General features: G+C 43.1%; 1 protein-coding gene across 5 annotated transcripts; it reads left to right on the forward strand.

Annotated features, from left to right (window-relative positions):
- The first annotated feature begins 11 nt into the window (after positions 1 to 11).
- On the forward strand, positions 12 to 12894 carry trpc4apa (transient receptor potential cation channel, subfamily C, member 4 associated protein a). 5 transcript variants are annotated; one of them, XR_013935303.1, is made up of 19 exons: positions 14 to 289; positions 3086 to 3214; positions 3300 to 3416; positions 3520 to 3577; positions 3666 to 3721; positions 3828 to 3956; positions 4499 to 4700; positions 4800 to 4985; positions 5069 to 5211; positions 5299 to 5430; positions 5513 to 5571; positions 5662 to 5847; positions 7632 to 7722; positions 7828 to 7968; positions 8055 to 8166; positions 8427 to 8539; positions 8688 to 8894; positions 10422 to 11115; positions 12193 to 12894. XR_013935303.1 is itself a non-coding variant. In XM_080462106.1 (18 exons), the coding sequence occupies exons 1-18, from the start codon at positions 164 to 166 to the stop codon at positions 10557 to 10559; spliced, it is 2325 nt and encodes a 774-aa protein (XP_080318232.1). In that variant the 5' UTR covers positions 12 to 163; the 3' UTR covers positions 10560 to 12894. The 5 variants fall into 5 exon arrangements, 3 of the variants coding, with proteins under 3 accessions (XP_080318232.1, XP_080318233.1, XP_080318234.1); XM_080462106.1 differs by having other exon boundaries at positions 12 to 289; positions 10422 to 12894; XM_080462107.1 differs by having other exon boundaries at positions 38 to 289; positions 5299 to 5394; positions 10422 to 12894.
- The last annotated feature ends 6 nt before the right edge of the window (positions 12895 to 12900 follow it).

The following is a 12900-nucleotide window of genomic DNA, read 5'->3' on the forward strand; positions in this document are numbered from 1 at the left end:
TCCTGTACTTGACAGAGACGACAGTTGAGGTTAACCCAGGGGTGTAAGCACAGAGGTGTGTGGATGTTTGCAGCTATGCCAGCAGATGCCGCTTAATTACGTCCAATAATTCATCAAAGCCTTTCACTTCCTGCCGAGCGGCTCAGTCCAGGAAGGAGAAATAATGGCGACGCTTCTGGGGTCCGACTCCCCATCTACTGGAGCAAAACGGACACTTTGCGCCGGCAATATCGTCACCAAATTCACCGCCAGTAAAATTACTGGCAAGGGCTTCAGTCGAGGCACACAGGTGAGAGAAGTGACTCTTGGTTTTGGAGGTTAGTGGATCGTTAAAGTTTGACCGACGAGGCCGGGGACTCGCGCTCGGAGGCGAGCCCGAGAACGAGGACGCTGTCCCGGAGACTCAGCTGGAGGTGGAGTCGCTCCTCTCAGCTCGGTCCTCACGACTCGCTGAAATATCACAAGCGCGGATATTACAGTTGAATATAGGCGTTTTGCCCGGGAGGACGTTCGTTGACTGACATGCAGAATAACGTTGCCGTATATCGGAAAGTGTTGAGAGGGGAGCTCCGCTTCTTACTGGCTCTTTTGTTGTTAGCTCCGCGTTAGCTTAGCATTAAAGGCCAAGTTTACATGCGATTTAAAATAAACGCCTCAGACCGCAAGCAGTCCTACTGTATTTGTTCGTGCTTGTAACGCGGGAGTCTTGCTTGAGTGATTTAACATTTTGAAGTGGTTAAAAATTCCCAGTCGGTGCATTAAGAGCAGAATCGCCTGCTAGCGTTAGCTACCTTAGCTAAGCCAGCTGAACGGCTCAGGTGATTACGTAACCTCGCAGGAGCCACAATAACTATCGTTCCCATAAATGGAGCCCACACAACAGCTGCCTGAGCAACTTAACAGTAACAGGACTATTACTGAATACAACAAGGCGATTGTTTTACATGATATTTGTAACTTTTGAATAGCACTTCGGTTGAGGTTGGTTTGGATAGTTTACGTCCTGTGTTGTTATGTCTGCAGTCCTCCTGGACGTCCTCATACTTTGACACTGTCTGATTTCAATCCACATCTCTCTTTACTTTAATCCAAGAAAACAATCTCTATTTACATTGGGTGATAGATCTGCATGTGCCCTGGTAACTTATTTTGTTTATTTTCAGCTGTAATTCAACCAGTTAAACCACAGTGTGTCTCTGACTTCACTGTGGAGGTGGTGCCACCCAAAAGAAATGCATCTACACAACTTTAAAAAAAAAAAAAGCATTTGCAACCATAAAAAATCCATCCAAGGAGGCGAGGGCAGAGTGCACATTGGACAGGTTGATGGTCCTTCACAGGACAAACGCATGAAAACAACAAGCTTACGTTCATGTCTAGGTGCAATTTAGGGCCACTAACTACCTTTACGTGCATGTTGGACGAAGTCGGAGTACCCAGAGTAAACCCACGCACATGGGGAGAATTTGCAAACTCCACACAGAAAAGCTCGGTTAGTACTTTGAACCTGGACCTTCTTGCTGTGAGACGACAGCGCTACCCACTGCCAAGTGTAAATATACAGTGCATATTTAACATGCAAAACTAAGATGAAATACACTTCCGCTGAGTGTGGACCATTCCCGTTGGGTTCTCCGTAAAATATTGAACCATTCGGTCTGCCCTGCATGAGTCAATACGCCCTTATGGACGCCGTGTTTTTGGTTTTGCAATTCATTTTGTATTGATGCTCTACCGGCCTGTGTGTGTGCGTCGGTCCAATCACTGTTGTGACTTTTCCCACAACTGGAGCCGGGGAAAGTGAAGCTGGCCTGGCACGTCCACAGTGGTGTTTTTTCTCACATAGAAATGCACCGCATATGAAAATCACATGCTTGGTGGGTATGTTGCTTGAGGGCCACGAGGCGGTGTCTACAAACTTGGTGGCGGTCTGCCTCTGGAGTCCAAACAGGACCAACATGGCAGCTAAACAGTGCAGTTGCTGAATCTGTCCTTGTTTTTGTTCCTCTACTGCCAAGTTTAGACGTTTTACAAAAGTTTCACGACATGTCAGACCTCCGTTCCCTCTCCACTCCCCGCGCCGGCTTCATACAAATCTCCGGTGTGGGATCATTTTATTTTCGCTGTTGAATGCAGTGACAAGGGTTGAAAACAATCAACAGACATTTCAGTGTCATCATATGTTGCTTGAAACATGTCCCTTACGTGAAAGGAAACACATTCAATACGAGCGTACACCTCCAGCATAAGCACCCTGATGTAACACTTTCTGACAGTCGAGACGGTAAAGCCAGCAAAAAAAAACAACCCAAACTGTCTTATCAGGAAAGCTTTTCAACAGATCTATAATGCCGCTTCAAAAAACATGTTCACTTTTCACACAAATAAACATACCAAACTGAAACTGTGGCCCAAAAACCATGCTTCTGACCGAACCGTGAGCTGCCTGTACAGTTGCACTCGTAATTCCTATATATTCTGGAGAAGTGATGGAAGCAGGATGATTGACTTGCGTTGTGTCTAAAGTCACACTGTTTGTATGCATTCTACAGTTTAACAGTGCACTGTTTGTTCCCAAACCAGATGGATACTTGTGAGAGAACATCGTCTTTTACATTGTTGCAGAATTACAGCTACATGCCTTGAGTGTGAATTTTAAATGGAAGCAGGGTGAGATTTACGACCTGAAGCCTTAACAATACATTTCTAATCATCAACTATGTGCAAGGCAGACTTTTACTGCAGGGATTTAAAAGAAGAAGAAAACATTTTTTTCAAGTTTGCTTTCAGTTTGTCTTTGTGTCATTAGTCCCCCATTTAAGGAAGCCCTCTCTTTGACTTGTCATTTCTGGTTATGGTTTATACACCTGATACATGGAGAGGAACGCTTTTCAGACTTCATGTAATATTTATACATTCCTATAAAGATCATCATTTTTGTTTCTTTGTATGAAATATGTGAAAATTAAGTTTCAAAACTTTAGAGACGCCCACATTTTTGAAGCTCTGAAATCGATAGTCATGCTTTTGTATTTCACTCTTGTGTTTTGCACTATTTAAAGTTGCCTTCGTTACTGTGTTGTAGCTCCCCGGAGGCCTGCTCCAGGAGAGAGATAAACGTGCCAAGTGGCATGGCATCCCCACTCTGCTGCAGAAGCTCTACGAGAGCAGCCATCCAAACAGTGACCTCTCCCAAGCACATAGCTTTCTCAAGGTAACCACTCGTCACCAGCCCACCCAGCACAGGGAGGCTGTGGAGCTGCTGATGCTGATTACATGTCAACACTGGCCTTTGTCAGGTATTGTCATCCCAGCTGTCCATGGAGGCCATGTCGTTTGTCACGGAGGACAGGAAGACCGCTCAGGAATCCACCTTCCCCAACACATACACCTTTGACCTCTTTGGTGGAGTCGATGTAAGTCTGACATTCCTTCTGCTTGATGCTCAGAGACATGGTGGAGGCGTGTAACCTTTGTGGGAGTCATGGCTCACGTTATACTTGTTCTGTTTCATTGCAGCTGCTAGTGGAGGTCCTGATGAGACCCACGCTAACTATGCAGAAGAAAAAACCCAAAAGTAAGAATCCCCCTTTAACATGATCTTTAATTTGAATTCTGTCAAAATGAGACGGGTCGACTTAACTTCTTTGTTTCTGTTGCAACAGTGAATGATGACCTGGTCAAAGACTGCCTTAGTGTTCTTTACAACTGCTGTATATGTGTAAGTATCCACAACAAGCTATGTTGTTGTTTCAGTTTGTTGCTTAAGATTAGAGTCGCTCTTATTAAGCAAACATCCATCATTTCTTATTTTTTTCCCTTCATAGACGGAGGGGGTCACAAAGAGCCTGGCAGCAAGGGATGACTTTGTTCTGTTTCTCTTCACTCTAATGACGAACAAAAAGACCTTCTTACAGACCGCTACCCTCATCGAAGATATTCTGGGAGTCAAAAAGGTCAGAGTTGAATTTGGCTGAATTCCTCATCATGTAAACGATGAAAAATAACGTTTAAAATGCTAGCCTAAGAAAAGGTCCAAATTATATTTTGTTTTTATGAGATATGCTTTTATTATTGTGCAGATAAATGTACATGTACCTAAAAAAAAAAAAAAAAACGAAATTTGAAACTGAAATATCTGATGCTACAGGGTTCTTAATTTTCTGGATGCAATAGAATCAGAAACACTTTATTGTCAGGTACCATCAAAAAAGAAAATTGTACTGGATGAGCACATTTTTTTGGTGTATGGTGCAAAAACACAAAGTAAACAGAAAATCTAACTGCATGTTGTAAATATAAGTGTGTTCTAGAAATGGTAAGGCTTCTTTGTTGTTCTACTTATGCTCCTCATAGTTTATCTACGAAAAATTACATGTAAATTTATAAATTTGCCCCAGAAAACTTGTTCAATCAAATACAGTCGATGTCTGAATTTTCAGTGGTTGTCTGTGCAATTGTTTCATGTGAGAACTGTGCATCTGTTTGAATTCTTCAGGAAATGATCCAGTTAGAAGGTATCCCCAACCTGTCGGGCCTGGTTCAAAGCTTCGACCAGCAACAGCTGGCCAACTTCTGTCGGATCCTGTCTGTCACCATCTCGGAACCGGATGTGGGAAATGACGACAAGCACACACTGCTGGCTAAAAACGCCCAGCAGAAACGCAACGCGAGCCCCTCGCGGGCAGAGGTCAACCAGGGTATGTCATCAGAGTTGAGGAGTCTGATAGGCATCAAAATGAATGTGTGGAAGCAAAGTGATCGGTATTCACATGGCCTGTCACGCTCTTTACTCACAGTGACTCTGCTGAACATCCCCGGCTTCATCGAGCGGCTGTGCAAGCTGGCCACCAGGAAGGTGTCCGAAGCCACCGGGGCTAACTTCCTGCAGGAGCTGGAGGACTGGTACACGTGGCTGGACAACGCTCTGGTGCTGGACGCCCTCATGCAGATGGCTACTGAGGAGACGGAGCAAAGCAGTACAGGTCTGGCAGGCCTTACCTGCAGGGTGTCTTTTCAGTCCTGGGAGCTTTGGTTGAGACGTTTGTATTTTTCTTTCTTCTTATAGAGTCATCTGATGAAAGCTCTCTGTCCACCAGCCCTCTGAGGCATCGACTGCCTCAGTCCATGAAGATTGTCCATGAGATCATGTATAAAGTAGAAGTGCTGTATGTGCTCTGTGTCCTTCTCATGGGACGACAGAGGAATCAGGTACTTTCCTCCATCAAGCAAACCAGATGTTTGGGGTTTATGTGGATTTGTTTCCCCCTTTATTGACATTTTGCTCCATCCCTTCAGGTTCACAAGATGTTGGCTGAGTTCCGTCTCATCCCAGGACTCAACAACCTGTTTGACAAGCTGATTTGGAGGAAATACACCGCTTCAAATCATGTGGTGCATGGCCAGAATGAGAATTGTGACTGCAGTCCAGTATGAATCTCGTCACCCACCAATTTCTGTAACAACTGGCTCGTCATAAACAAACCTTTTTAAAGTTATTCTCTTCCTGCAGGAAATATCCTTCAAAATCCAGTTTCTGCGACTACTTCAGAGTTTCAGTGATCACCACGAGTGAGTAACCTTTTAGTCCAGTTACTTTCAATTTGGTGTCATCATTTATATTTGTACTGTATGTTTTCAAATGTGTTTTCTGTCTTTCAGGAACAAGTATCTCCTCCTCAATAGCCAGGAGCTCAATGAGCTCAGTGCCATATCCATGAAGGCAAACATCCCTGAGGTAGAAGCACTTGTCAATACAGACAGAAGCTTAGTGTGTGATGGGAAGAAGGGCCTCCTCACCCGCCTCCTCACTGTCATGAAGAGGGAGCCTCCAGACTCGTCTTTCAGGTGAGCATCATGGCAATGTTGATTCCATAAAAGTTTTTATATAGATGAATTCATACATATTAAAGAGCTAGTTAAAAAAAAAACTGTCTAAAATTGTAGGCTGCTCTTTTATCATTGTACAGATCTCTGATTGAGTCTCACTTGAATTATTGTAACTTTATCTGGAATAATACATACTCACATTGCAAAACTTCTGTCATTTCATGGTCTATGCCAAACTCTCCAACAAATGCTCTCGTCCATAAGTTTGGTCTCCTAAAGCTTCCTGAAGTGAATCTTTATCCCTTCTAAAAGAAAAATATAGGAAACTGAAATGTACTAGTTTAAGTATATGCCATAGAGGTCCAAACTTATGGAATGAGCAGGAAAGCAACTTAAAAAAAAATCTGCCACATTATCCATATTTAAAAGAAAACTAAATAATCAACGACTGGAGAATTACGCACGTGGTTTACATGCGGCTTTGTACTCCCAGGGTTGAACTGCTTTCTCTCTGTACATTGATCAATATTCAAGGTAGAAGATATTAATACTATACGATAAGTAAATTTAGTCAGTTATTGTTTTGTTCTGTGTTTAGGACCACACTTGGTGGAAAATGTTTATTGATTTTTATACATGTATATTTTTTGTTGTTGTAGATGCATACACTGTACATTTGCACAGATCACTCTCCTCACTATTGATGTCAGTGGGACCTAGTTGTGGTTGAGCCATCCTTGGTTAAAGTGTACGGAACAAGATGCACTGGGTGTTGGGTGGTGTGTTGGACCCCAGCAAGATCAGCTCTAAGCTTGTTTGGGTGTCCATTTTTTTCCTGGTATAATGTGGGAAATTGTGGGAAGCAATAACTAAATGAAATGAAATAAATAGCTCAGTCAGCCAAACTGTCAGATAGCTTCAAACCACCTTGTACTGGAGTGTCATGATAACGTATTACATATCGACGACTCCCCTTTTATAAGGCTCATATTTGGAACAATTGTTTTTGGGGGAATAAACACTTTAAGTGAAACTTAAACATGATGTTCTCAGTATAGTCATTCAGGCTTGTCAGTTGTTCCTCTCCATAAAAGCAGCATGAATCATGTCCACCAGTCCAGACCAGCGTCAAACTCTGTAACGGGGATCTTGAGCTCTTTGGACACTTTCTGTTCCTTCAGCTGAACAACCGTTCTGGTTATGTTCATTCTATCTTTACTGTTCTCAATCAGTAATCATTCCGTCTTCAGTGGGTCCGGCTGTACAAAGCCGTACCCACCTGCGCCCCTAAACCTCAATGTAAAATCCCACCCCTTACTTGCAGTAACCCGTATGTGAAATCTACATCTACCTACACTTTAAAACATTAGACTTGGAATCAACCGGTGATTAAAAACAATGTCTCCACATCCACTCACTTCAAAGTGCTTTATTTATTTTTTGTTCTGTACTCGTCGGTTAACCTGCAAAACAGCATGTTGACAGTTTTTTTTAAGTCTCTGCTGAATTGACACACAATCACACTTAAATTATTGTCATAACTTGTCCTGTCTGGCTGGTTAGTTTGGCCTCCAGGGGATCACTGTATTGCTTTATTCTTTTAATTCATAGGTTACCGTTATCTGAATGTTAGGAACACCTTAACATCTTTGTGAATTACACACCATCAGAATATGTTTATTGACATCTAAATGACGAGACAAAGAACGGATATCTTGTTTGTTTGATCCCAAATATGAGACAACCTGACTTTTCAAACCTATTTCAGGTTTTACTGTCCCTCTCTGTTTTATGTTTGATAGATTCTGGCAGGCACGGGCGGTGGAGAGTTTTCTACGAGGAGCTACGTCCTATGCAGACCAAATGTTCCTCCTGAAGAGAGGATTACTTGAGGTAAAACTTCAACCACAGATGAATATATTTTTGATCACTTATTTATTATAGTTTCTGCCCCATGGCTGACACCTGAATGATTTTCCTGTTTTCTTCCGTCCACAGCACATCTTGTTCTGCATCATTGACAGTGGTTGCACGTCTCGAGACGTCCTTCAGAGCTACTTCGATCTGCTCGGGGAGCTCATGAAATTCAACATTGATGCCTTCAAAAGATTCAACAAATACGTCAACACTCCTGAAAAGGTAAACTTTGAGACCCTTGTGTGTTGTGTGGTCTGATCTTTGTCATTGTTTTCAATGTGTGGTTAATGTTGTTTGTGTTTTTCCAGTTTCAGACCTTCCTGACGCAGATCAACAGCTCTCTGGTGGACTCCAACATGCTGGTTCGCTGCATTGTGCTGTCGTTGGACCGCTTTGAAAGCCAGACTGAAGACGTGAAAGGTGAACACTTGATGGAGACATTAAAATCTTTTTCTTGTCTTAGTTGTTTTTCTGATAGTAAGAATAAATTTTTTAGTTTTTCTTCTTTTAAAAAACCATGTAGTTAAATCTGCTTAAAACGTGCTTTATGGTTGTTGTTGTTTTTTTCTCCATTTTGTCCCATTCCTATGTGGATAAACTACATCGATTGTGTTCATATGTGAAATGAGTACTGCTTGGGATCACCTTCTCTTCTAAGTCTGTCTGTTTGATCCCCTCAGTTGTGGAGGTGCTCTCCGAGTGCTGTTTGCTGTCCTACATGGCCCGAGTTGAAAACAGGCTGTCGTTCCTCTTCCGCCTGATCAACATCATTAACGTGCAGACGCTCACGCAGGTCTCACTTCATTTTCACTTTCACGTTTTCTGAAGAGAGCTTGTTTTCTCTTTTCTATTCAGTTTGCAAAATCAAATCTCATTTTGAGTCAATCCTGGTGAAACTTCCGACCATATTGAAATCATGCCGTAACTTAATTTCCCCACAGGAGAACGTGAGCTGTTTAAACACCAGCCTGGTGATCCTGATGCTGGCCAGAAGAAAGGCTAAACTGCCCTTCTACCTGAACGCCCTGCGGGAGAAGGAGTACGCCGAGAAGTACCCGGGCTGCCTGCTCAACAATTTCCACAACCTTCTGCGCTTCTGGCAGCGCCACTACCTCAACAAGGACAAAGACAGCACCTGCCTGGAGAATGTGAGTGTCCACCACTGTTTTGTTCTCACAGTCGGAGCATCATCAAATGTGCTGATTTGAAACGTCAGGAAGTGAGAAAGGGAAATCACATGCTATTAAAATGTCAAGAGCATAACGCAGTGTAAATGCGTGAGGACAGCAGTGCATTAAATAATAGAGGAACTGATGAAACAGATGATTTTCTATTCTAGGCGCTTTTGAGTTGTGTTCTTAAAGTTCTCCACTTTCAAACAGGGAGAATCAGTCTTTAATAATTTTGAATGTGGAAAACTTTCCCACAGATGGATACAGCAGTTACTGAATTCAGTCCGAGGTCATTAGCAAGTGTGGCCGGAAAAAGACATAACAAACCCCTGCATTGTGAAGAGACACGCACACACACATACAGATATTACTGACTGCATTTCTCCTTCGTTATGCAGACTACATTGTTTTATTTATCAGTTTTCTTCTTCTCACTCTGAACAGAATGATTTTTCTTCTATTAGATCCTGTGTACAACACACACTCTGCAACCGAGAGTATGCAGACATTGTTGATTCTCGGCATGTGAACACATGTAATAGCTGAAAAGCCTGATTTCTCCCTCAGGGACTCAGCGAGTTGAAGTTAAGCTAAAATTAGTGAGAATGATGACCCACATTTAAGAAGTGACCACGGACACATGAGTATTAATGTTCCGTCTCTCTGTAGGGTGTAGAAACAATCGGCTCTTTCTTCAGCTAAATGTCCTCCAGGAGGCGCCACCGCTTGTGTTTCGACTTGTTTTACTGCCCCCAAGTGGCAGAAAATACCAGTCACAGCTGCTAACTTTAGAAGCTTTTTGCAATCATAACCACTCTATTATTATTATTCACACAAGGTGGATTGCTGCGATGTAAGTGCATTTATTGTGTTGCTCACATTTCTGCCACCCCATTAAAGTACATGCAATAAGTCAATTAAAAGAAACTCTTCCAATGATATTCTGTTCTGCTTAACATCGGTGCAAACTACAACCTCAGAAATGTACATGGACTCAACTGAATGTCTCCCTGACAACCTCCAGCACAAACTGAACATGAGAATGTTTTGTGAAGGCAGAAAAAAGGCTGTGCTCTGATACTGGTTCACATTATATGATACAAGTGTACCTGATAAAGAGGCTGCTGAGTAGACAATAATAGTTTGGATCTGATTGCCACATGAAACGACTCATTCGGGATCATCGCTCAGCTTGGCTCATTTATCTGGACTTATAAGAGAAGGCTAAATGAACAGGGTTTGTTTTTGCTGTAAACCTGAGGGGGACATATACGACCCATCTCCATTCTTTGTGGCCCACCAGATGATTTACATGATATTGATGCTCAGAAAAAGCTCCAATAACCACATTTGAACCCAAGATTGATTGTAATTATCCTGTAAATATTGGAAAACTAATTGACTGTATTAGCTCTTTACAAGCTCAAGCTGTAATTCATTGGTCCCTCAATGTGACCAGATTTGGGCCTCCCCGCTCTAAACGCTGTGTCATCCTCCTCGCAGAGCTCCTGCATCCCGTTCAGCTACTGGAAGGAGACGGTGTCGGTGCTGCTGGGCTCAGACAGGACTTCTCTGTGTGCCATAGCGAGCTACATCGATGAGCCCTTCATGGACCTAGACAAAGACCTGCTGGAAGATTGACCCCCAGCGAGCGTGCATTGGATGCACCGTGGGTGGGTCGGGGCAGACGGCAGCAGGGAGCACGGACACCTAAAGCTGGTGACTACTCCAGTGAGCTGAGCCATCCTGGCGCTTTGTGACGCCGTCACGGATGCAAAGACTCGCCTGTCTGCCTTCTGGACTTCGCATGGAGTTTGTCACCACCAGGGCGAGCAGACCAGGCCGTCGTCCTCTCGCAGTTATCGACCTCCTCTTGAGAGGAGGAGAACTCGTACGCCCACCTCAGATTGGCCACCCGGAATTACAGACAATTAAAGGACCTTTTAAAATGGCACCTGCATTGGTTGTTTGCTTTAGATGAAATTCAAATAGAGCCTTTTATATAACCTATACAAGATTCTATGAAAAATATGTATGATTCAACAAATGATATGTTGGAAGGAAAAAAAGGATTCTTTTCCCGTGGACTCGGTTTGGAGATGACCACAGACGCATGGTGTGTCACAGGGCTGCCAGGAGTCACCAGCCTCTCTCTCGCACTACCTTCACGCTGTCCGACTCCGCCGGCTGACCTCCGGTGGGGACAAACTGCTGACGTTGGAGCTTTCACTGGCGTCTTCCCTAAGGAGCCTTTAAACTGTCTGTGGCTCTGTCATTTTAATAGGTGGCTATCGTTGATTGGTGCTTTCTGGCTCTACTTGGCACATTTTAAGTAGCTTGAGGGCTGGCTGACATGTTCACATATCAGAGTTACTCTCACCTGGGAAAAAAAAAAAAGGTTCTGTTGTGGCTTCTGAAGCTTCACCCAGGGACTCGTCTTTTGTTCTCGTAAATGGTATCTTGATTTGGTTTGGTTGAGGGGGTGAAAGGCTTTTAGCTCTGGACAAACTGTAGAACGAAACCTTGCACACGTTTGTTTTTATTGTTCATTATGTTGCTTCACATTTGTTCATCACAAACCTCTTCATTCTGTACCCGTGTTGTGAGCGACGCTTTGGGAAGAGATTAAACTATGCAGGTTTCAGTGTCAGGATAAGACTTATGTTTCATCCCACACAGAATTAGTTTCATGTGAATCAGCCTTCAGCCAAATATCTGCTACCTTCTTTAGCATTTTCTCAAACATCTTCAAGTACAAGCTGAGAACGACAATCCCTCCTCTCGCATGGCACAGGTGGTTTGGGTTGAGGAGAAACGGGGGGGCAGGAAGTGGGAGAGCTGAACGGACGATTTGGTGTCTTATGTTGAACAGTTGGAGAAGTACAATAGATTCAGCTACCTCATACTTTGTCCCGACATCGAGTAGATCAAACCACTGCGAATGACGAGTGTTCAGATTTGGTCCCAGCACGTCGCCACTCCTCATCGCACCCATCATGTGAATGTATCGGGGAAAACTTCTCACATGAGCTACTCGTGCGAAGCCGCCTTGGGATGCAAACAAACTCAGCTTCTTCTTTTCTTTTTTTTGGGGGGGGGGGACACTTTCAAAGCCTTTTGTTTGCTTTAAAGCTGATTAACTCTGTTTTCTAGCTTTCATTCAGCATGTCTTAACGCTTGACGCGTGTGAACATACTTTGAACTCATCTCCTGTGCTTCGCTGTGAACGTTAACGCAAGTACACTTAACAAGTGCTTCTCTTATGACTTCTCAGCTTCCCCGACGGAAATGCTCTGCGACGATTTGTCTCCACGTGATCCGACACGGGACACAAGTTGTCTCTGCTCGTACCGATTGCACGTTGCCACTCGATTCGTCCGTGGCGGAGGTCGGCGAGGCTGCCGGTATGAAAAAGCATGAATGTTGTGAGCTCCTCAAAGTACAAACAATCACTGAACCCTGACTTCTGTAGCTTTGTGATCTGAGTTTCTGAGAGAGTAATCCCTCCTTGAGATGCACAAGAGAACAGGTTCTCGACGGTTACGTGGTGTGATGCTCCTAGTAGGCCTTAGATTTCATTCATTAGTTTGTATAGAAAATTTGTGAAATGTTATCCTCTTGGCCAAGAACATGCTGCATAATATCACACACTATTGGATTTTATTTTGGATCCGTTCTTTTGACTTTAGATTTTATTTTTATTTTTTTGCAATGTTTAGCATGGTGACATTATTAGACACATTTTTAAGCTTGTCCCTTTTTTTTCTTTTTTGTTTGATCAGATGCGATTGTATCTCACCTCACTGGGACTTAATAACGGTGGATGAAATGGTGTAAATTCTCAAAGTTATTCGAAGAAACAGCCCGTTTTCTTTGTTGTTGTTTTTTTACCCTCAACGCTGATATTGAATCTTGTTTTCCTTATTTAACAGCTGTTTGTCAAAAATAATGCTATAATAAATTCTTGTTTAGACTGTCCTTG

Source organism: Lipophrys pholis (genome assembly GCF_963383615.2).
Source record: "Lipophrys pholis genome assembly, chromosome: 4".
Lineage (NCBI taxonomy): Eukaryota > Metazoa > Chordata > Actinopteri > Blenniiformes > Blenniidae > Lipophrys > Lipophrys pholis.